This window comes from Thamnophis elegans, chromosome Z (assembly GCF_009769535.1).
Source record: "Thamnophis elegans isolate rThaEle1 chromosome Z, rThaEle1.pri, whole genome shotgun sequence".
NCBI classification, from domain to species: Eukaryota; Metazoa; Chordata; class Lepidosauria; order Squamata; family Colubridae; genus Thamnophis; species Thamnophis elegans.
In genome coordinates this window covers 137,678,103-137,702,444 of record NC_045558.1, presented here as the reverse complement: position 1 = coordinate 137,702,444, position 24,342 = coordinate 137,678,103, and the positions used below count along the sequence as shown (strand labels likewise).

The following is a 24,342-nucleotide window of genomic DNA, read 5'->3' as shown; positions in this document are numbered from 1 at the left end:
AAAAAAGATGTAGAGACTCTAGAAAGTTTGCAGAGAAGAGCAACAAAGATGATTAGGGGCTGGAGGCCAAAACCTATGAAGAATGGTTGCAGGAACTGGGTATGTCTAGTTTAATGAAAAGAAGGACTGGGGGGGGCATGATAGCAGTGTTACAATATCTCAGGGGCTTCCACAAAGAAGAGGGAGTCAAACTATTCTCCAATGCACCTGAGTGTAGAACAAGAAGCGATTGGTGGAAACTAATCAAGGAGAGAAGCAACTTAGAACTAAGGAGAAATTACCTGACAGTGAGAACAATTAATCAATGGAGCAACTTGCCTCCTGAAGTTGTGAATGCCCCAACACTGGAAGTCTTTAAGAAGATGTGGAATAGCCATATGTCTGAAACGGTATAGGGTTTCCTGCCTAAGCAGGCAGTTGGACCTCCAAGGTCCCTTCCAACTCTGTTATTCTATTCCGTTCTATTCCGTTCTATTCTATTCTATTTTATTTGACTAATACATGCTGGAATTGTTCATATTCCATTTTGTGTGGGGGGGGGGGGGGAGTTAACAAATAAATGGGGTTCCCTGAAAACAAAAAGTACTATTTTTATTTCTTGTAGCAGAAGAACAAATCATGCAAATATTGTAGAAGAAGCAAATTTGAACTTTGTTCAAATTATTCATTTGAACATTTTAGAAAACGTATTAGTACAAATTATTCAGCATTTTAGAAGACCAATTTTCTTGCTTCCTTCATTGAAGAAAGAAATGTTTGTTATTCATATTGAAAGGATGCTACCTTATAAGAACGGATAACTTCCTTTTTCATATGGGGTGTTTAAATCATTTGCAGTGTAATAACTAAGTTCTACCAACACATCCTTGCCTTGGCCTTTGCTGTGAAGGAGATCAATGAGGACTCCCAGATCTTACCTAATGTCACTCTTGGGTTCCACATTTATGACAGTTATTATGATTCAAGGATGACCTATCGCACCACTCTGGACCTACTTTTCAAATCCCAAGAATTTGTTCCTAACTACAAATGTGATCTCCAGAAGAAACTCATGGCTATCATTGGGGGATTGGATTTTGCTACATCATCTTATATAGCTGAAATTATAGGATTCTTCAAGATTCCACAAGTAAGTACTGAGGGAGTTGAGAAGAAAATTTTTAATCTTATTATTGTTATGGAATAATTAATGGGCATCAAAGGTCAGGCTCAGTTACTGTTAAGATGTTCTGCATGGTTTAAGGTCTACTACTTGGCATTTTTTTCTGAAAGGGCAATGCCAGCTACAGGAAGTGAGTATCAGGGCTCCAAATATCATAGCTGAGGGAAGATTTGAATAGCTTCTATTAAAACAATTGATCTAGTACATAAATTTGAAATAGTTCCAAGATATTTGTTGCTATACTCTTTAAAGAATGCTAGGGAGAAATGTTGCTTGGATATATTTTATATAGGAACATTTTATTGAAGAACTCAATAGAATACCACTGGCCTTTTTTTTAGCTGACCTATGGCTCATTAGCCCAGGAGGAAATTCAGACCAGTAAATTCTCTTCACTTTATTTCATGGTCCCCAAAGAGGACCATCAGTACATTGGGATCGTCCAACTGCTTCGGCATTTCAGGTGGACGTGGATTGGCATATTTTCTGAGGATAACAACAATGGAGAAAATTTCTTACAGAAAATGCAGCCCTTGCTTTTGCAGAACAGAATCTGCTTAGCGTTTATCGAAAGGCTTGCTCAAAAATTGCACATGGAAGGTTTCAAAGAAATATATTACAAAATCAACATTATTTCCATGTATATGTTGTGCAACAAATCCAATACATTTCTCGTCTATGGAGAATCCTGGACAATTATATGGCTAAGATTGGTCACATTTGTGGTCGATCCTAATACCAAGGAAACTGCATTATTAGGGAAGGTGTGGATCATGACGGCACAGATTGATTTTGTATTATCAGGCATTCAAATCACATGGGATCTGAAGATGTTCCATGGGGCTCTTTCCTTCAATGTCCACTCAACCACAGTTGCAGGTTTCAAGGAATTTCTTCAGACCATCAATCCTCTTTCAGAACACAGAGATGGGTTTCGGCAGAATGTTTGGGAACAAGCATTTGATTGTTCATTTCCAAAACCAGAATTACAAGGAATGGACAATACTCAGTGCACTCGGGAGATGAAGCTGGAGGATCTTCCTGCCCCTATATTTGAAATGGAAATGACTGGCCAAAGCTACAGTGTCTACAATGCTGTTTATGCTGTGGCTCATGCTTTGCAAGCTCTACACATGTTGAAGTCCAATAGGAGGAAAACTCTGATGGGTAAAATACCTGATCTTCCAAATCTGCAAACTTGGCAGGTATTCCCTTTGCATTAGACACCTCTTTTTCTTTCAATGAGCAATTTGATGCAAAATTGTCTTTTGAACCCATTGTTGAAGGTCTTAATATTTTTTTTGCATGTTAACTTATAATTCTACAACTTTATTATGATTTTTTTTAAAAATGTAGAAATAAAGAACAAATTATTGACAGTGAGAACAACTAATTGGTTTAAAAACTTGGACAACCATTTGTCAGAAATGTTGTAAGGTCTTCTCCTTGAGCAGGGTGCTGAACGAAAAGATCGCCAAGATCCTTCCAACCCTGTTATATTGTGTGGTATAAAATAGATACCGAATAAATGGATACTGTTGTTATTCTGTCATTCAGTTATTCTAATATTCTGATCATCCAGAATCTATCTATCTATCTATCTATCTATCTATCTATCTATCTGTCTGTCTGTCTGTCTGTCTGTCTGTCTGTCTGTCTGTCTGTCTGTCTGTCTGTCTGTCTGTCTGTCTGCCCGTCCATCCATCCATCCATCCATCCATCCATCCATCCATCCATCCATCTATCTATCTAAAGTGTTATGTCAAAGCACCCGGTGTGCCCAAATATGAGAGGGAGCATACTGCTTTGACATAACAATTATTTCCTCGTCTCAGCTGATAAGGGAGGAGAGCCCAGGTTCGAATCCCAGTAAGGGTATGGCTAACTGATGAGAGCTAAATAGCTTGAAGTAGATCTATACTAGTCACCCTTTATTTATTTATCAGCACAAATTTGTTTGTGTGTGTGTGTGTGTGGGTGGGTGGGTATATTAGCCACAAGCTCTCCTACTTTATCAGCTAAGCCAGGGAAGTAGGTATGTATTGTGTCACAACCCCTGGTATGCCCAAATATGGGAGGGAGCATTGTGCTTCCCTTTTCTGCCTTTCAGCTCACCCTAGGAGCCATCCAGGCAGAAAGCCATTTTTATGTTGCCTTTGTTACATTTATATTGCATTTGTGCTGATAAATTAATAAAGGGAGACTAGTAGAGATCTATTGCAAGCTATTTAGCTCTCATCAGCTAGCCATACCCTTACTGGAAGTTGGTTAATCCTAATAGTCTACTTTCATTCTGCTTTGGTTCATTCTTATCTTTATCCTTAAAATAATATCAAATTAATAATAGAGCAGTTATGTACATTTCTATGAAACATCAATCATCAAATTTCTTAGTGTAGATATTTAATAATTTTAATAGGAATGGGAAGATTGTGTCAATGAAACTTGAATACAGTTCACCTCTCTACTATGTTGTATTCAACTCCCTTTCTCTTTCATTTGTTTTCAAATAGCTCCATTCATTTCTTCAAGGCATTTCTTTTAACAATTCAGCTGGGGAGAGAGTGTTCCTGAATGAGAAAGGTGAAGCAACAGGTGGATTCGACATCACCAACTTGATCACTTTTCCAAACAGATCCTTTCAAAGAGTCATAGTTGGAAAGATAAATCTCCAGGCTCCAAAAGGGAAGGAATTATTCATGGATGAAGATGTGATTGTCTGGCACCCAGCTTTTAAACAGGTATCAAGTTACTGAATGGACTATGATTAAACCATTATGATCCAATATTGAATGTATTCTGTTTAGAAATCTGATTTCTGTTTTTTTTAAATAAACACTAGCATACACATTTCAAATGTTGCTGATGATCAAACATTTGTCAAATTGGAAAAATGACGCTACAATATACAAGCATGCTTGTATATTTCATTTGTATTTCCATTTATAATCACAAGAGTGGCCATTATTTCCATGACATTATTACACTGTTAAATTATTTAAACACCTTGCCCTTCAAACAAGACATTTTGTACATCATTGTAATTTCTACAACTTTTAAAATTGTTGATGAATTCAGTATTTTTTTGGGGGGGGAATCAAAAATATTTTCCCTCGTAAAGGAGAACAATTACAAACTGCTTAAAGTATCTCTGTTTTCAGAACCTTTTATGATTATCACCAGGTTCATCCGCTTTCTCGATGCAATGACCCCTGTTTCCCTGGATCCTGGAAGAAAGGGATTGAGGGAAATGAGTTCTGCTGCTATGACTGTGTTCCATGCCCTGAAGGGAAGATTTCAAACCAAAATGGTAGGTTAGGAATTCTACCAATTTCATTAGACTTAAGCAAACTTTAATTGTTGTGGCCCACCAGTGGCCAGCAGAGCTGGCAGCAGATTTTGATAGTGAGGAAGTTGGGGAGAAACATGGGCCAGTCCTGGAGTCTGGGTAAGGCTCGGAGGAGGGCTTTGCATTGGAGGCAGAAAGGGGACCAAGGGAGTTATTGCTGCCTCTGGAGCCCCCAGAGTCTGACATCAGCGAGGTAGAAGAACAGCAGGAGCCTGTTCCCAGTATGCACATGCGCAGAGCTGCCAGAAGGCAAGAACAATGAAGAAAACAGTGTCGACTTGGGGGTAAGGCTCGGAGATGATTGGCCCCTCCCATAAAAAAGAAGCGAACCAGATGTGAGCTTTTGCAGGAAACTCATCTGGTTGCTTCAAGCTCTGAAAAGTTCTGTTTGACTCTGTGCTCTGCATTTGGCAAATAGGTCTCTGGCAGAATTCCCAGGGAGATAAGGTGGGTGTTTATCACCATTCCCCTAAAAGATTGTGGCAACTCGAGCAGACATCTGTTGGAACCATCACAGACTGTTTGTGAAGCCTTGGAGACTGTTACTGACCATTATTTACAGCCAACTAAACAAACAAACAAACAAGCAAACAAACAAACAAACAATAAATAAATAAATAAATAAATAAATAAATAAATAAATAAATAAATAAAATTATTTCCAAAAATTTGGAATGTCTGGGTAACAAATTCCTTGATTTTCCTTTCAGATATGGATGACTGTTTGCAGTGTTCAGAAGATCATTATCCAAATAAAGAAAAGAATGGATGTATCCCAAAACTGGTGGTATTTCTAACCTTTCAAGAAACTTTAGGAATTGGTTTGACTTCAGCAGCTCTTTCTTTCTTCTTCTTGACCTCTTGGGTACTTGGAACCTTTACTAAGCACAGAGATACTCCCATTGTGAGAGCCAACAACAGATCCATCACATACACCCTGCTGGTCTCTCTCCAGCTCTGTTTTCTATCCTCTTTGTTGTTCCTCAGCCAACCTAGCAAAGTGACCTGCCTTCTCCGTCAAACAATGTTTGGCATCACCTTCTCAGTGGCCATTTCTAGTGTCCTGGCCAAAACCATCACTGTGGTTGTGGCTTTCATGGCTACTAAACCAGGATCTCAAATGAGGAAATGGGTGGGGAAAAGATTGGCTCTTTCTAATGTACTTTCCTGTTCTATCATCCAAGCATGTATTTGTATCCTTTGGTTGTCAGCATCTCCCCCATTCCCTGAGTTGGACATGCAGTCACAGCCCCAAGAAATGATTTTACAATGCAATGAGGGGTCAGCTTTCTTCTTCTACTGTGTCTTGGGCTACATGGGTATCTTGGCCATTGCCAGCTTTATTTTGGCTTTTCTTGCTCGTAAATTACCCAACAGCTTTAATGAAGCCAAGTTCATCACCTTCAGCATGTTGGCCTTCTGTAGTGTATGGATCTCCTTCTTTCCAGCCTATCTGAGCACAAAGGGAAAAGCCATGGTGGCTGTGGAGGTCTTCTCCATCTTGGCCTCCAGTGCTGCTTTACTGGGATGCATATTCCTCCCAAAATGCTACATCATTGTTTTCAAGCCTCAGCTAAACCACAGAGAACAACTCATAAAGAGGAATTAGTAACCTATGTGTACAGGTGTACATCTGAACTAGACTGTGTTTTTTCTCTATACACTATGTCATACACTATGTGGGTATGAAGGTATATGCATAATTTTGTATTTATTTATTTGTTTTGTCATGTTTATGTAGTATATATTGGAGGTGGTGACCCTTTGAGAGAAGTAGGCAGCAAAATTTCATGTTAATGTATATTGATTAGTGTATATTCAAAGTGATAATAAAGTTGTTCTAAATTGCTACATTTTCACCATTTTCCAAGATTCTTTAACCTAATCCTTTCCCCATTTCAACACTCATTTTGAACTTGACTTTCATAATCTAGGTGTCTTGGTTCCTATTAGGAAATTTCAGATATTGACTCAAGCAATTTTCAATGTTTGCAGAGACATTTTCATGGTTTTCATACTTTCAAGTAATAAAGCACTTAAATATAGTAAAAAGCTAATTACCATTTCGTGAATATATATTTAATATAGTATTATAGGATATCCATTTTAGATTTGTTAGGCTTCTTCAAAATGAAAAGTTATTGGGTTTAGTTATCTGACATCTCTCCAAACGAGATAAGGTTCGTGTTGATAAATATTCCTCAGAAAGATTGTTTGCTAAGCCTTCCTGACTGTGAACGAAAGGAATTCACAGTCATGTAAATAAAAGGATTTCTTTTGAGGACCAAGACTCTCCTTTTTGGTTTTTAAGGAAGCTTGGGTTAGAACAATCTCATATATTTAACTGCATTTTACAATAGACTTTAATGCTTGATTATAGCTATCCATAAATCTGTTTTTATTGCAACCTTTTTTCAGATTTCAATAATATGGAAAACATTGATGAAATGAAATTAATTGTACTTTTCCTTCTGCTACATCCTTTATTCAAGGTTGTGCTGACCAAAGACCATATAAAGAGTGATTTGAATTGGTTTGGAATTAGAAGTCTGACATTGTTTCAATAAAAGCAAAAGTGAAACCCAGTGCAAATCATAGGGAAAAATGCATATCCCTCACTGATAGAGGGGGGAACAATAAAGGTGAAAATATCTGGGTTGGGGAAATTGTGAGTGTTCCCCTACGTGAAGATCATTGACAAGTACCACAATATTTGGAGTATTACACGCATCAGAGTATAAGATGCATCAGAGTATAAGACATACCAAGATTTTGAATAGGTATTTTTTTTAAAAAAAGATTTTGCACTCTGCAGGCCTTCCAAACCCTCTGCAGGCCTTCCAAACCCTCTGCATTCCTCATTTTTTGTGAAAGTGTTGGCATGCAGAGAGTTTAGAGGCCTGCAAAGTGCTCCTGGGGGCTGGGGGGGGCAAAAACGAGCAAATGTTGCCCATTTTTCATGAAGACAGGCCCATTTTTGCCATAAACAGGGAATGCATAGCCTTTAGGAGGCTTGTAGAGTGCTCCTGGGAGCTGGGGGGACAAAACTGAGCAAAATCTGGTCCCTTTTTCACTAATTCTTGCCCTCCTCTGCTCCTAGGAGCACTTTGCAGGCCTCCCAAACCCTGTGCACGTCCATTTTGGGGGTTTTGAGAGGGGAAAAATGCTGTATTCAGTGTATAAGATACACCCATATTTTCTCCCCCTTTTGGGGGGGTAAAAGGTGCACCTTATACTCAAAAAAAAAACAGTATATAGATAGGAAGGTAAGAATGGAGAGAGAGAAAGAAAAAGAGATGGACAGATAGAGAGGCAGGGTGTTTATAGACCTTTCTTCCGAGAGTTAAGTGAATCACTGCAGTTGTTAAATTAGAAACTCTGAATGTTAAGTCAATCTGGCTTGCCCATTTGCTTGATAGAAGATCCCAAAAGGAGATCATGTGATCCTGGGACAATACACCCATCGTAAATATGAGTGAGTTGCCAAGTGCCTTAATTTTAATCACCATATGGTAGACCACTCGCAATGGGAGACCCCAATAGTGGTCCCTGTGAAGGCCGATGGCTCCATCAGGATCTACGCCAACTAAAAGTCCACCATCAACCTTGGCCTCCAGGCAAACCCCTATTCAATCCCTGTGGTGCTGCACCTGCTCCATTCCTTGGGACGGGGTTGCACCTTTGCCAAACTGGACATGGTGCAGGCCTACCAGCAGTTCCCAGTGGATGACGATGCAGCGGCCGCTCATACCATCATCACCCACCCTGGGGCCTTCCATTGCCTCCGCTTCCAATTTGGTGTTTCCGTTGCCCTGGGGATCTTCCAGAGCCTCATGGAGTGGCTGCTCCATGGGCTCCCTGGTGTCGTCCGCTACTTCAATGAAATCCTGATCGCTGCTGTCAGCCGCTCAGGGCTCATTGAAGTACTTCGGAAGGTCCTCGACCGTTTTAGGGGCGCGGGTCTCAAATTAAAGCACAGGAAATGCTCCTTTGCTGTGCCTAAGTGGAGTTCCTGGGCATCATGATTGACACCCATGGAATCCACCCTACCCCTTCTAAAATTTCTGCCATCCGGAACGCCCCTGCGCCCACCTCCAATGCGGTGCTGCAAACGTTCCTTTGCCTTTTACATTTTTACGCACCTTTCTTGCCGCACAATGCATCACTATCCGAGTCACTGCATAGGTTGCTTGACCGATCCGCAGCCTGGCGCTGGGGCAGCCGTGAAGCACATGTGTTCGCAGCTGTCAAAGCCATGCTGATGTCAGAGGCAGTCTTAGTTCAATACAGTGACAAGATGCCGCTGACGTTAGCATGTGACGCCTCCCCTGTTGGTCTGGGGGCTGTTCTGAGCCACGTCCTCCCTAATGGCTCAGAGGCCCCCATGGATTTTTATTCCTGGACAGTCTCCTTGGCTGAGAGGAACTACAGTGAGATTGACAAGGAGACTCTGGCTGCGGTGTCTGGGATTAAAAAATTCGATGACTATTTTTATGGTCGGCACTTTCCTCTCTACACTGACCACAAGCCTCTCCTTGGGCTTCTGGCCAGTGATAGGCTGACCCCTCCCCTCCTGTCTCCCAGGATGACCCACTGGATGGAGTTTCTTGCAGCATACTCCTAAACGCTGAGATACAATCCTGGCAAGCAGCTGGGCAGGGGTGGGTTTCAACCGGTTTGCGGCGGTCCCTGCGATCCGGTTGGTTGCTGAACCCGGAAGTAAGTAACTTCCGGGAACGGTGAAGCCCCCCCCGCGCCCGCGCGCCCGCTCCTTACCCGGTTTTGCCAAATTCTGCGCTTCCATGCATGCGCAGGACGCATACAGCGCCTGCGCGATCCTCCAGGAGCAGCTGGAGCATTGCACAGATGCTAGTACGCATGTGCGCGGACGCCGCCGGCCTCGTTCAAACCGAACCAGTTGGAACGGGGTGAGAAACCCACCCCTGCAGCTGGGGCACGTCGATGCCCTTAGACGTTGCCCCTTTCCCTGCCCTGACCTGCAGCCAATCCCTTGTCTCTCGGTCCTGTCCATTGCGGACCTGGATTTTCCTCTGTCAGCATCTGATGTGGCACCCCACTCTGAAGCTGACCCTGTCCTCTCGTAGGTCATTGCATGAGTCCTGAGGGGCTGGCCTACAGGGGGTGTCTCACAGGAGTTTCGCCCCTTTAAGACCCATCAGTTAGAGCTGTCCCTGCACTGTGGGTGCCTTGTGGGGCGACAGAGTTATCATTCCTCCCTCCGCCACCAGGTCCCCTCCTGTCTCCATGTGGACCACCCCAGGGTCGCGGGCATGAAGGCGCGCACCCAGAGTTACATCTGTTGGCCCACCCTGGATGAGGAGATTGAGGGCTGGGTGGGGATGTGTACCATGCCAAGTGTCCTGTGGAGCATGTTGGCCTTCTGCAGTGTAGCCTTACCCTGTAAGGGGTCCCCCGCCTCCCTCCTATTTAGGAGGGAGCGGGTTATCCTAAACAGGGCGGCTGGGCGGGACTCGGCGGACACAACCAAGGTGGCAATGTGTGTTTTTTAGCTGTCCTTAAAGCCCTGATGTATTCCTTGATGCATGCTGTCAGAAGTGCTCGGTTCGCCTCGGACTTATCGGACCTCCACAGGTGCTCTAGGCGTCTCCTCCGGCGTTTCTTCTCCCGGAGCTCCTCGGTAAACCAAGGGGGTCTCCAGGATCCGCCGACCCGGAGGGGGCGTACTGGCGCAATCCGGTCAAGAGACCCTGTTGCTGCCGAGTGCCAGGCAGCAACAAGGGTCTCCGCCGAACTGTGGGCGAGAGTATCAGGAATAACCCCAAGCTCCGACTGGAACCTTAAAGGGTCCATAAGTTGCCTGGGGCAGAACCACCTGGTCGGTTCCTCCTCCCCACAGTGGGGGTTTGGCCTCTGGAAGTCTAGCCTCAGTAGGCAGTGGTCTGACCATGACAGGGGTATGATCTCGTTACCCCTCAGACCAAGATCACAAATCCACTGCTCCGAGAGGAATACGAGGTCGAGTGTGTGACCAGCTGAGTGGGTTGGGCCTCGAATTACTTGGGTCAAGCCCATGGCTGTCATGGAGGCCATGAACTCCTTCGCTCCATCAGAGTGTTCGCCGAGCGAAGGCAAATTGAAGTCCCCCAGAACCATAAGCCTAGGGAACTCAATTTCTAGCTCGGCTACCGACTCGAGGAGCGAGGGGAGGGCTGCTGCAACGCAGTTGGGAGGCAGGTACATTAGCAGCAGACCCACTTGACCCTTGAGGTACAGCTTCACCAGTAGGGACTCACACCCGACAAGCTCCAGAGCAGGGATCCTACGAGGTGCTAAAGACTCCCGGACAACAATAGCCACACCGCCACCCCTTCCCTGGGCTCTCGGCTGATAAAGCACCTGAAATCCATCTGGGCACATTTCTACGAGGGGGACTCCTCCCTCCGTGCCCAGCCATGTCTCAGTAATACATGCCAGGTCTGCCCTCTCATCTAAAATTAAGTCCCGGATGAGGGGAGCCTTGTGAACAACAGACCTGGCATTTAGCGACAGCAGCCTGAGACCAGGGTCCCGATTACTCACGCCATCTGACCTTGGAGTGGGACTCATAGGGCCGGAAGGAGGGATCTCTGTGATGTAGCGAGCCCTCCTTCCCCGATAATGGCCAGCCCTAAAGTCCCCGCCATATCTGCCTCTCCCTGTTATGACCGCAATGCTCCGACCCTCTCCCATGGTTGTAGTCCCCCCAACCACCCCGGTGACCCCCGCATACCCAGGCAGGTCCTCCGAATCAGTCATACCCAAGTTCTCACTCAAACAGTCCTCACAGAATAATTAAAACACAAAATTACAGCAATGATAGTAATAAAAGTGAGATCATTCATATCATCCCAGGCAATCCCATGCACTCAACATACCATATTAAAAGTAAAAAATTAAAAATTGCGCAGGCTCACAGAAACTGTACTAAGTTTATGGTAGTCCAAAGGTGTCTTCCGCCCTCTCCTAAGGGAGGGCCCACCTTGAGGGGGGCTCTTCTGAAAAGATTCAGTATAGTCCAAGGAGGGGAGGGGCTGGAGGGTAGAGTGAGTTCGAGAGTCAACTACAATAATGAGAACTGGGAAGTTAACCATGATAGAAAGAAGTCTAATGGATACGTTCATTTCAGCAGCTTCTCTTAATGTCATTTCCAGGATCAAAAGAGTCAAAAGAGGGAGGGAAGGAAGCTTGTCTCCGATGGAAGGGGAGGGGGGGACGCTCCATTCAGTGATCGGGCCCAGCGTTCTTAAGGGCCCAACGCGTCAGAGAAACAAGTCCAAAGATGGTCAGTGTCAATAGCCAACAATGTTGGCGTCCATCGAGGCTGGCAGCTCGGAGAATTAAGGATTACCGATCCGCTGCCAGCTCCAAATTACAGGACGCTCCCCCACTCCCTCAACTCGGTCCCAGGGGCTAATTTCCCCCTCACCAGCTCTCCCTTTGTTCTCTTTTAATCTCCGCAGTCTCCACAGGTTTCTTCCGTTCAAGCTGCGATGTTAGGCGGCGTCAGATGGCATCCGCGGCCGGCAATGCCGGCGGCCCGCAACAAACAGCGTCCCTCGGCGTCCAACTCCCCCTCTCACCAGCTCTCTGTTTATTTAATTCAGTCTCCGCCGTCCGCAACGCTTCCCAACGTTTATTTAATTTCGTTCGAGCCGCAATGTTAGGCGGCCTAGATAGAAAGAGACGGGCGGTGTCTGCGGCCAGCAGCTTCGGCGGCCAGCGATAACGATGTCTCTCGCCGCTTTCTAGAGCTCAGCGTCTTTCCGAGCTGGCAGCTCGGAGGGATCAAATTCTCCGCTGCTGCTGCCAGCCCCAGGACCGCTAGATGTTTCGGCAGGCTCGCCTTGCCTTGGGTCAGTTCCAGAATGCCAAATCCTCCTCTTTGCAAAATGTTTTGTCAGTACAGAAGCCGAGCGGCAAACCCGGCAGCCATCTTTCTCGCCCATGTGCAGAGAAAAAAGAATAGAATTTAGGAATGGAATGGAATAGAATAGAATATAATTCTTCATTGGACAATTGTGACTGGACACACAAAGAATTTGTCTTTTGTGCATGTGCTCTCAGTGTACATAAAAGAAAAGGTACATTAATCAAGAATCATAAGGTGCAACACTTAATGATAGTCATAGGGTACAAATAAGCAATCAAATCATACTAGGAAACAATCAATATAAATCATAAGGGTACAAGCAACAAGATTACAGTCATAAGTGGAAGGAGACGATGGGTGATATGAATTATCAAAAGATTAATAGTAGTGCAAACTTAGTAAATAGTAAATAGTAAATAGTTTGACACTGTTGAGGGAATTATTTGTTTAGCAGAATGATGTTGTTCAGGAAAAAGCTGCTCTCGTTCTAGCTGTCTTGGTGTGCAGTGCTCTATAGTTTTGAGGGTAGGAGTTGACACAATTTATTTCCAGGATGTGAGGTGTCTGTAAATATTTTCACAGTCCTCTTTTGGACTTGTGCAGTGTACAGGTCCTCAATGGACGAAAGGTTTGTAGTAATTGTTTTTTCTGCAGTTCTAATTATCCTCTGAAGTCTGTGTCTGTCTTGTTGGGTTGCAGAACCAAACCAGAAAGTTATAGAGGTGCAGATGACAGACTCAATAATGCATCTGTAGAACTGTATCAGCAACTCCATGGGTAGTTTGAGCTTCCTGAGTTGGAGCAGAAAGAACATTCTATGTTGTGCTTTTTTGATGTTTTTGAGATTAGGTGTCCATTTTAGGTCTTGAGATATGGTAGAACCTAGAAACGTGAAGGTCTCTACTGTTGATACTGTGTTGTCTAGTATTGTAAGAGGGGGCATTATAGGAGGGTTTCTACTAAAGTCTACCACTATTGCTACGGTTTTGAGTGTCTTCAGTTCCAGATTGTTCCAGTCGCACCATAAGGCTAGTTGTTCAACTTTCCATCTGTCTGGTGATTCATCATTGTCACGAATGAAACCAATCATTGTTGTATCGTCTGTGAACTTCAGTAGCTTAACAGATGGCTCATTTGAGATGCAGTCATTGGTATAAAGAGAGAACAGAAGTGGAGAGAACATGGAGCACTATAATTTCTATATCTTTTTAAGTTGTTGATAAATTCCATATAATTCACATCCATAAAAGATTAGAAACTTTTTAAAATATCTCCAATTTCCAAATATTTTATCTTTATCATCAGGTTCCTCCACTTTCTCAATGCAATGACCCTTGTCTACCTGGATCCTGGAAGAAAGGGATTGAGGGGTATCAGTTCTGCTGCTATGATTGTGTTTCTTGCCCAGCAGGGAAGATTTCAAATCAAATTGGTAGGTTAGGCATTGTACCCATTTTTCATATATCCTTAAGCAAGCTTGGATGCATAAAATGAATAGGATAACCTATCAATAATATGGAATGTCTAGAGGAAAAAATGTGCTTGATTTTTCCTTCAGATATGGATGATTGTTTTGAATGTTCAGAAGATCATTATCCAAATAAGGAAAGGAAAGAATGTATTCTAAAACCAATAGTCTTTCTAACCTTTCAAGAAACTTTAGGAATTGGTTTCATCGCAGCAGGTGTTTGTTGTTTCTCCTTGACTTCTTGGGTACTTGGAACTTTTATTAAGCAGAAAGATACACCTATTGTCAAAGCCAACAACCGGTCCCTCACCTACACCCTCCTAGTCTCTCTTCAGCTATGTTTCCTCTCCTGCTTCTTCTTTCTCAGTCAACCTGGCAAAGTGACCTTCTCCGACAATCAATGTTTGGCATCACTTTCTCAGTGGCTATTTCCAGTGTTCTTGCCAAAACCATCACTGCAGTTTTGGCTTTCATGGCACTAAACCAGGATCTCAGATGAGGAAATGGGTTGGAAAAAGATTGGCCTTTTAGATTGTCCTTTCCTGTTCTCTCTTCCAAGTATGGATTTGCATTCTTTGGTTGTTCACATATCCTCCGTTCCCTGAGTTGGACATGAATTCACAGCCCCAACAAATGATTTTACAATGCAATGAGGGTTCAGCTTTCTTCTTCTATTGTGTCTTGGGCTACATGAGTATCTTGGCCATTGCCAGATTTATTGTGGCTTTTCCTGCCTGTAAATTACCCGACAGCTTAAACGAAGCCAAGTTCATCACCTTCAGCATGTTGGCCTTTTGCAGTGTGTGGATCTCCTTCTTTCCAGCCTATCTGAGCACAAAACGAAAAGCCATGGTAGCTGTGGAGGTCTTCTCCATCTTGGCCTCCAGTGCTGCATTACTGGGATGCATATTCCTACCAAAGTGCTACATCATTGTTTACCGTCCCGATCTCAACCACAGAGAGCAATTCATAAAGAGGAATTAGTACCCCATATAATCTTTCTTGCTAGGAAAAATTGCTGACAAAAATGAGACCACGTGCTCTCTGAAAAAATATGTAAAAGTTTCATTTCTGCCAATAGAGGCTTTAGGTAGGATTATTGTGTGTAGCAAGGTTTATTATAGTTGCCTATTCCAAAACACCAAATGTACTTTATTTTCTACATTTCCAAAGGCTCTTGAAAATTACTTTGTGTCCCTTTCAACACTATTTCAAAAGACTTTGACAAAATCGATTTGCCATGTGCTGTTGGGACTTTTCTGGCATTGACTCAAAGTGTGTCCAATATTTTACATGCTACTATCGTGATATATGCCTTTTATTTATAAACCACAATGTAAATATAGTCAAGATTGGAATATCATTTTGTAGACATGAATTTAATCCAGCATCATGGTTTCTGAATGCTATACATTGCACTTTGTTTTTTTAAAAATGTTATCTTAGATCATTACCATTCATTTTTAATCTGCAAATACAGCTCCACTGTAATTGATTATCATATTTTAACAATATAGAAAACTAATGTATTGAAATAAAATATATTCTCGCTTCTGCCTCATTTTTTTTTCAAAGTGTATACTGCCCAGCAACTATAATAAAGAGGGACTTTATTTGTGTAGAAGACTGGTAGAGCCAGGGGGAAGAATGAAAAAGGGATCAGTTTGAGAACTATCATACCCCCAAGTGCAACCCCCCTTGAATGCTATTAACCATTGTTTAATTCTAACTATACTAGCTGATAACCTGGCATAGCCTGGGTGTGCATTTATCCCAATTCCCAAGAGGAAGCCCCCTTCTGAAGTATTGCCCAGCCGTTACCATGGTAACTCCACTATGCTGCACTATAGAAGCCATTTTAAGGCACAACAGGCTGTATCTTAACAGAACTTGAATCCAAAATGCACTCTATCCCCAAATGCACACTATCACTGCACACTATCACTGTCAAAATTACTGTGACTTGACACTATAGATGTAATTCAGTCCTTTTCATTTCAGCAGCCCAGGCATTCCAGAGTTATGCTGGAACACACAGAGACATGGACATATCCCAAGGGGTGTTAGGGGTGTCTTACCCCCATAGTACTTGTTTCCAGAGAGTAAGTGATCTGTGTACCAAGTTTTGGTTGAAATTGCTCAAAGCATATGTGTGCATATGCAGCAGAAACCCAAAGCTCCTGGCCAGCAGGAGATGTGCATGCATGTGCAGTGCAGCTGAGCTGCAGTGATGGATCGGAAGGCTCCACATACGTGCCATAGGTTCATCATCATGGCTATAGGGCAAGGCTACAACTTTGGAGAATGTAGGTTGGATCACCTCCGGTTCACGAGAAAAACCTTCCTTGAAGTAGAAGACCAAGGAATGGTGTTTTGGGAAGCACACAAAGTGTATGTTGTGCTGATTTCTCTTGATGATACATGGGACAAGTTGGTATGAATTGAAATTTAAGGAACTTCCTTGTATGAAACATTATGACATACCAAGTAAATACTTTTTATCTTAGATACAGGAGTGGGATCCCACCGGTTAAACAACCAGTTCGTTGAGCATGTGTGTCACAATTTAAGAGAAATCACCTTCTGCATTACGGCTGCAGAGGCAAACAGAATGCCATTCATGTCACTCTGCTGTACCCATCAGCTATGGTTAAGAAAAGGGAATATACATTAGTTCAGGGGCAGCTGAAAATTGGAGTGAACCAGTTCTCCCAAACCTGTCCGAACTGGTAGAATACCACCCCTGCTTGAGCCACTTCCTTCAAAATTTCTGATATGACCAAAAATGTTTAAGCAGAAAAGTAAACTTTATACATAATGTAAGCCACTCTGCCTTTCAACTATTTCTAGATGTGAGATATGAAACAATACACTTTAGATTTTGTTAAAGCTTTTACCATAGGATCTAAATTTAGTGCAATAAATTTTTTGAAGATTTTTAGTGAGCTCAAGGTGGTTTTTTTAAAGTTGTGCATTGTTACTCCTAACAAAGTATGCATTGTTTTTGTTGTTAGTTGTGAAGTCATGTCTGATGCATTGCAATCCCATGGACAGGCCTTCCTGTCCTCTACCATCCTCTGAAGTCTATTTAAGCTCATGCCTACTGCTTCAGTGACTCCATCCATCCACCTCATTCTCTGTCATCCCTTTCTTCTTTTGCCCTCCATCTTTCCCAGCATTAGACTCTTGTCAAGTTAGTCCAGGGAGTCCTTCCTTCTCATTAGGTGACCAAAGTATTTGAGTTAAATCTTCAGGATCTGGCCTATTAAAGAGCACTCAGGGTTGATCTCCACTAGGACTGACCAGTTTGATCACCTTGCAGTCCATAGGACTCACAGGAATCTTATCCAGCACCATAGTTCAAAGACAATTCTTTGGTGCTCAACCGTTCTTATTAATTAATATTAATATAATATTAAAATTTCTTAGTATTCCTTTACAACATATATACAATAAATGATTTCCTCCTGGTGGATCTGTCCATATTTTATTTTGTGAAATGACGGTAGAAAATAAATGTTTCAATGAACACTTTCAACCACCAAGCATATATTTTATTGCCAATCTCTCTTCTATTACATTCATTGGCATTTAGTCATAAAAAATAGTTGAAGCATTGGCCAATTATTATTATCTCATCAAAACAAAATAATTATCTCCTACAGGATTCACCTTGTTTTCCTGGCTGGCCAAAACATGTAAGGCTGCACAGGAGGGAATGATATTCAGAAAAAGTCAAGGCATTAGCTTGGATAAAAAGATAACACTTGAACCACAGAAAGTTTGGCACAAGGGTAATAATGGCTCTGTCAGACACATTGCTTCAGGTTTCTAACCACTGTTCTCTTCTTCCAGAATATCTGTTGAAATCCTAATGCTATTCAAGATACCACTTTGCGCTCACATCGATCTTCAAATAGAAAACAATACATTTTCTCATTAAGTGCATTCTCAGATATAAACCTTGGATTAATCTTTAGATGAAGTATTGAATTACGTGTGCTTCCTGATTGGTAGGATAGAACGCAAACCACTGTCACAACAACAAAAGCATGAAAATGTTTCTTGTGATGTTTTTGGTACCCAAAATAGTTACTCTGAGCTGCCCTGCAAGTGATGCTTTCCTTGTCCCACATGAGTGGTATCAGCCTGGTGACTTCATCGTTGGTGGGATTACATCTCACATGGGCTACCACTTTTTTGAATTTAAATTTAGAGAAAATCCTTCTAAAAAATCTTATGACACACCAATGTAAGATTTTTTCCCTCTTATCTAATGTTACCTGGATTTTCAAAAATATTTTATATGGCTAAAAGTTTTTAATATTTTTCTTTCTTCCTTCCTTCCTTCCTTCCTTCCTTCCTTCCTTCCTTCCTTCCTTCCTTTCCTTCTTTCAAATGTATCAAGTTATGGAATACGAAATAACCTTCTTTACATCATTTTATAGTCTTTCACCTGATATGAACATTTCAGATCAAGAAGTCTCTATTTGAACATTTACTGAGGGAAAGATCATTTTTAGAAAGATTTGGCATTATCTCTCATCACAAAACATACACATAGAGAGACATTATTTTTTACAGAGGCATGATTGAGAGATTTTTCACAAAGTGCATCACTGTTTGGTTTAGTGGCAGCAGTGCCTCTGATAGAAAGTCCATATAGAGAGTGCTAAGGACAGCCAAGATGTTTATAACAATCTCATTTCCTGTTGTTCAGGATACTGTTTATAAAATCTATGTGCTTAGTGCTCAACTGTTTTCTTCTCCATGTACATGTATATGTTCAAAGTAGACTGTACTGTTTCCCTAGGTCATTTATTATATGTGGATATATACATAATTTTGTATTTATTTTCTGAAAAAATCGTAGCATATATAGTACTGGCAAAAAAGTCACTACTTGCATTTGTTGTAGTATATATTCGTTGGAAGTCATGGAAAGGCTGTGTAAATTAAATTTGAACGCTGTAAAGATTACCAATAAAGGAGAATATTTTAGTTCAGGATGGAAATGAGAGTGTCCTTTGTGCTCTCTGAGATGTGTTCTTTTCTTGCAGACATTACTCAAACTAGATAACATCCACAGTGCCAGGCATTGATGATGTTACCTATTTTGGGCAATGAAATGTCTTCAACAAAGCCACCACACTCAGAGAGGATCAAGGATCCTCTGTAGAAATTATTAAGAACATTAGAAAATGTGATTATCTTTTTACTACTATCAGAAAAAGAATTGTTTATCATTCATACAGAAATGATGCCACTTTCTGAGAATTGTCAATTTTCTCCTTCAACTGGGGTATTTAAATTTTTGCAGTATATTGCTCAAATTCCATCAACATGTCCTCGCCTTGGCTTTTGCTGTGAAGGAGATCAACGAGGACTCCCGGATCTTACCTAATGTAACTCTTGGATTCCACATCTATGACAGTTACTCCAATTCAAGGATGACCTACCGCACCACTCTGGACCTACTATTCAAATCCCAGGAATTTGTCCCCAACTACATGTGTGATAAGGAGAAGAATCTCATGGCTATCATTGGGGGACTGGATTTTGTCACATCCTCTTCTATTGCTGAAATTGCAGAATTCTTCAAAATTCCCCAAGTAAGTTGGGTAAGGGCTAAAGGGAGAAAGTATATTATATTCTTTTTTATTAATTAAGGATTGTTAAAGATTAAAGGGGACAAGAGAGAAGGAGGTGGCTGGATGGAGCCACTGAAGCATGAACTTAAATGGACTCCAGAGGATAGTAGAGGACAGGAAGGCCTGGACGAACCTTTTTTATGGGGTCACAATGTGTCAGACACAACCTCGCAACTAACTAACAACAACAAATATGAAGCTTAGATGTATATTAAGATGTTCTCCCTGAGTTAAGGTCTGTGAGTTAGCATAATTTTGAAACTACAATGCCAAATACAAGAAGTGAGTATCCAAAGATACTCCATCCCTAATGGAACATAATGTTCTTTGTTTCTGTCAAAAGAATCAATCAATTATATTTGTTTGAAACAATTCCAATAAGTTCATTTCCATATTAATACCTATAAGAATTTCAGGAAAACAATTCATTACCTGTATATATTTTATATGAAAACTAGATCTGGACAATTTGATCTTACAACTCAAGAAAACATTACTTTACTTCCTTGCAGCTCACATATGGCTCATTACCCCAAAAGGAATTTGAGACCAGTAAGCTATCTTCAGTTTATTTCATGGTTCCCAAAGAGGACCATCAGTACATTGGGATCATCCAACTATTTCACCATTTCAGGTGGACGTGGATTGGGATATTTACTGTTGATAACAATGATGGAGAAAATTTCTTACAGAAAATGCTGCCCTTGCTTTCAGAGAACAGAATCTGCTCAGCATTCGTAGAAATGCTTGCACCACTGATCCACTTTGAAGACTATACAGAAGTATATCTAAGAATCTCTAGTATTACCATAACTTGGATAAATAGCAAAGCCAATGCATTTCTCGTCTATGGAGAATCAGTGCCAATTATATGGCTGACAGTTGTCACATTTTGGTCAGATCCTGAAAGCAAGGGAACTGCATTATATAAAAGGGTGTGGATCACGACTGCACAGATTGATTTCGTATTATCAGGATTTCAAATCCAATGGGGTCTCCAGATGTTCCATGGGGCTATTTCCTTCACCATTCATTCAAGACCAGTTGTAGGTTTCAGGGAATTTCTTCAGACCATTAATCCTCTTTCAGTCCCCAGAGATGGGTTTCTGCAGGAGGTTTGGGAACAAGCATTTGAATGTTCATTTCCAAAACCAGAGTTACAAGAAATGCCAAGTAGGAAATGCACTGGAGAGATGAAGCTGGAAGATCTTCCTAGTCCTGCCTTTGAAATGGAGATGACTGGCCAAAGCTACAGCATATACAATGCTGTTTATTCTGTGGCTCATGCTTTGCAGGTTCTGTACACATTGCATTCCAATAGAATAAAACCTATGATGGATAAAAATCCTAAATGTCCACATCTCCAGCCTTTGCAGGTATTTCCTTTGCTTTGGACACTTCTTTTATTTCAATAAGCAGTTTGTCATAGAATTATGTTTTGTTCCCATTGTGGAAACTCTTAATATTTTCTGCATGTGGAATCAGCATGAAAAAACAACTTAGAAATAAGGAGGAATTTCCTGATAGTGAGAACAGTTAACAATTACCGTATTTTTCAGAATATAAGACACACTCCCACCAAAACGGGTAAAAATTGGGGTGCGTCTTATACAGTGACTGTTGCGGAAGCCCTGCCCACCTGCTGGCCACATCTTTTGTTCATTTTCTGCCTTTACACATCGTGTTTTGGCCTCCACACGTTCTATTTTAGTCCTGTTGCAGACTACGGGGTTCACCGCAGCTCATTGCCGCCTCCATGCGCTGCATTTTTTCCTGATGGTGAGAACAATTAACAATTAATTGGTGGAACAGCTTGCCTTCATGAGTTTTGAATGCTTCAACACTGGAGATTTTTTACAAAGAGAAGGATAGCCATTTATCTGAATTAGCGTAGAGTCTCTTCCTTGAGCAAAGTATTGGATTAGAAAACGTGCATGTCCCTTCTGGCCCTGATACGCATTTCTGTATTAAATAGAAACATAAAAATGGTTTCTCTTGTTATTCTAATCATTGAGAAGCTACCCTATGAATTATGGTTTATATGTCACTGTTAGCTATTTAGTAAATTACCAGACATTGTACAATAAGAGATAATTGGAACGTTAGTTTAGATTACTCTTCATTGCCACCTCCAAAAATAATCAATTGTCCAAGAACTTTGTACATGGCTTATGAACCCTCCATGGGGAACAAGCTGAATTTCCTGTCTCTTTGAAAGTGGTCCTTCTTAGATGTGGCATCCATAGTATGAAACATGAAACATGTTTGCAATAATCACTATCTTGCATCTGTCTAAGGAGGAATGCTTGACTCACTAATTCTAAACTTTGACAAAAGGACATAAGTCAGACTTCAGACTGTCAAAGCACTTTCTATCAATGAGGAAAGATTAGATATGATATAGGTGAAAGTAGTTGTTTAAATAGTGAATCTAAATAATAATTTAAAAAATTCCAAAGTTCCAAAATCCTTTTTTCATTCTGCTTCAGTTAATTCCTATTTTTCCTTATATTGATAACAAATAAAATATATAGTATAGGAATGTACATTAGCAACAATATTGATTATCAAATTTCAAAGCTCAATAATATTGTAAAAATGGGAAGAATGAGTGAATGAAACTTGGATATGATTTCTCTTCTCTATTATACTGCTTTTCTTTCCCTCTCTCTTCTATCCTCTTTCAATTAGCTCCATTCACATCTTCAAGGCATTTCTTTTAACAATTCAGCCGGGGAGAGAGTGTTCCTAAATGAGAAAGGGGAAGCAAGAGGTGGTTTTGACATCATCAACTTGATCACTTTTCCAAACAGATCCTTTCAGAGAGTGAGACTTGGAGAGATGGATCTAGAGGCTCCAAAAGGAAAGGAATTATTCATTGATGAAGATCTAATTGTCTGGCACCCAGCTTTTAACCAGGTATTGAATTAGTGATTCCACCTTAATCCATCACTATCCGTGCCTTAACCCATTATTATCCCATGTTGAAGTGTCTTAACAAATCTAATTTCTATTTTTTTAAAAATAATGTCATATTCTTTCAAATGTTGTGGATGAGATTTCTCAAATTGACAAATATGATATTATAATATAAAAGCCAGGATTGCATATTTTGTGGCCATATCCACCAAAATCACAAGAGTGGCCATGTTTCCATGAGATTTTCACCATGTAATAATTATTTATTTACTCTTCTCTTCAGACAGGAGTTTTGTACCTCAAATTCAGTATCCCTTTGGGAAGTAAATAATCATGTTACTCCATTAAGGAGAAAATTCAGAAACTGTCTTTAAAATTCTCCTTTTCAAAATATTTTCATGTTTATCATTAGGTTCTTCCATTATCTCAATGCAATGACCCTTGTTTTCCTGGATCCTGGAAGAAAGGAAATGAGGGGAAAGAGTTCTGCTGCTATGACTGTGTGACATGCCCAAAAGGGAAGATTTCAAATCAAACTGGTAGGATAGAAATTCTGTGACATTTCATTAGACTTAAGCTAACATTAAAATGGCATGGGTGCATAAAAATAATGCAATTTTCAATAATTTGGAAGGCCTAGATGACAAATTCCGTGATTTTCCTTCCAGATATGGATGACTGTTCTCAGTGTTCAGAAGATCATTATCCAAATCAAGAAAAGAATGGATGTATCCCAAAACTGGAGGTGTTTCTAACCTTTGAAGAAACTTTAGGAATTGGTTTAACTTCAGCAGCTCTTTCTTTCTTCTTCTTGACCACTTGGGTACTTGGAACCTTTATTAAGCACAAGGATACTCCCATTGTGAGAGCAAACAACAGGTCCCTCACATACACCCTGCTGGTCTCACTCCAACTCTGTTTTCTATCCTCTTTGTTGTTCCTCAGCCAACCTAGCAAAGTGACCTGCCTTCTCCGTCAACCAATGTTTGGCATCACTTTCTCGGTGGCCATTTCTAGTGTTTTGGCCAAAACTATCACTGTGGTTGTGGCTTTCATGGCCACTAAACCAGGATCTCAGATGAGGAAATGGGTAGGGAAAAGATTGGCTCTTTCTAATGTACTTTCCTGTTCTATCATACAAGCATGTATTTGTATCCTTTGGTTGTCAACATCTCCCCCATTTCCTGAGTTGGACATGCATTCACAGGCCCAAGAAATGATTTTACAGTGCAATGAGGGGTCAGCTTTCTTCTTCTACTGTGTGTTGGGCTACATGGGTATCTTGGCCATTGCCAGTTTTATTGTGGCTTTTCTTGCCCGTAAATTACCTGACACTTTTAACGAAGCCAAGTTCATCACCTTCAGCATGTTGGCCTTTTGCAGTGTCTGGATCTCCTTCTTTCCAGCCTATCTGAGCACAAAAGGAAAAGCCATGGTAGCTGTGGAAGTCTTCTCCATCTTGGCCTCCAGTGCTGCATTACTGGGATGCATATTCCTGCCAAAGTGCTACATCATTGTTCTCCGGCCTGACCTCAACCAGAGAGAGCAACTCACAAAGAGAAATTAGTACATCATGTGATCTTTCTTGATAGGAAAAATTGCTGACAAAAAATAAAATATATGCAGAAGTTTCATTTCTGCCAATAGAGGTATTAGGTAGGATCATTGTGTGTAGCAAGGTTTATTAAAGTTGTCTATTCCAAAACACTAGATGAGCTTTATTTTCTACATTTCCAAAGATTCTTGAAAATTCCTTTGTGTCCTTTTCAACACTCTGTTTCAAAAGACTTTGACAAAATTGATTGGCCATGTGCTGTTGGGACTTTTCTGGCATTGACTCAAAGTGTGTCCAATATTTTACATGCTACTATCTTGATATATATGCCTTCTATTTATAAACCA

At 41.2% G+C, this 24,342-nt stretch overlaps 2 protein-coding genes across 2 annotated transcripts; both read left to right on the top strand.

Annotated features, from left to right (window-relative positions):
• The first annotated feature begins 439 nt into the window (after positions 1 to 439).
• Positions 440 to 6,364, top strand: LOC116523051 (vomeronasal type-2 receptor 26-like). Its single transcript, XM_032238215.1, has 5 exons — positions 440 to 1,129; positions 1,504 to 2,367; positions 3,676 to 3,903; positions 4,346 to 4,472; positions 5,222 to 6,364. Exons 1-5 carry the CDS (start codon positions 968 to 970, stop codon positions 6,118 to 6,120), a joined length of 2,280 nt encoding a protein of 759 aa, XP_032094106.1. The 5' UTR covers positions 440 to 967; the 3' UTR covers positions 6,121 to 6,364.
• Positions 6,365 to 17,922: 11,558 nt separating this feature from the next.
• Positions 17,923 to 24,007, top strand: LOC116522017 (vomeronasal type-2 receptor 26-like). The gene is made up of 6 exons (XM_032236604.1): positions 17,923 to 18,122; positions 19,191 to 19,482; positions 20,034 to 20,897; positions 22,213 to 22,440; positions 22,853 to 22,979; positions 23,109 to 24,007. Exons 1-6 carry the CDS (start codon positions 17,923 to 17,925, stop codon positions 24,005 to 24,007), a joined length of 2,610 nt encoding a protein of 869 aa, XP_032092495.1.
• The last annotated feature ends 335 nt before the right edge of the window (positions 24,008 to 24,342 follow it).

What these genes read in the sequence shown, in the direction of transcription:
- LOC116523051 (XM_032238215.1), top strand. Translation starts at nt 968, where the DNA reads ATGACCTATCGCACCACTCTGGACCTACTTTTCAAATCCCAAGAATTT. An exon ending in GATTCTTCAAGATTCCACAA is followed by an intron (nt 1,130 to 1,503) that starts GTAAGTACTGAG and finishes CCTTTTTTTTAG; the next exon opens with CTGACCTATGGCTCATTAGC. An exon ending in GGCACCCAGCTTTTAAACAG is followed by an intron (nt 3,904 to 4,345) that starts GTATCAAGTTAC and finishes GATTATCACCAG; the next exon opens with GTTCATCCGCTTTCTCGATG.
- LOC116522017 (XM_032236604.1), top strand. Translation starts at nt 17,923, where the DNA reads ATGAAAATGTTTCTTGTGATGTTTTTGGTACCCAAAATAGTTACTCTG. An exon ending in AAATCTTATGACACACCAAT is followed by an intron (nt 18,123 to 19,190) that starts GTAAGATTTTTT and finishes AAATTTTTGCAG; the next exon opens with TATATTGCTCAAATTCCATC. An exon ending in CACATCTCCAGCCTTTGCAG is followed by an intron (nt 20,898 to 22,212) that starts GTATTTCCTTTG and finishes TCTTTCAATTAG; the next exon opens with CTCCATTCACATCTTCAAGG.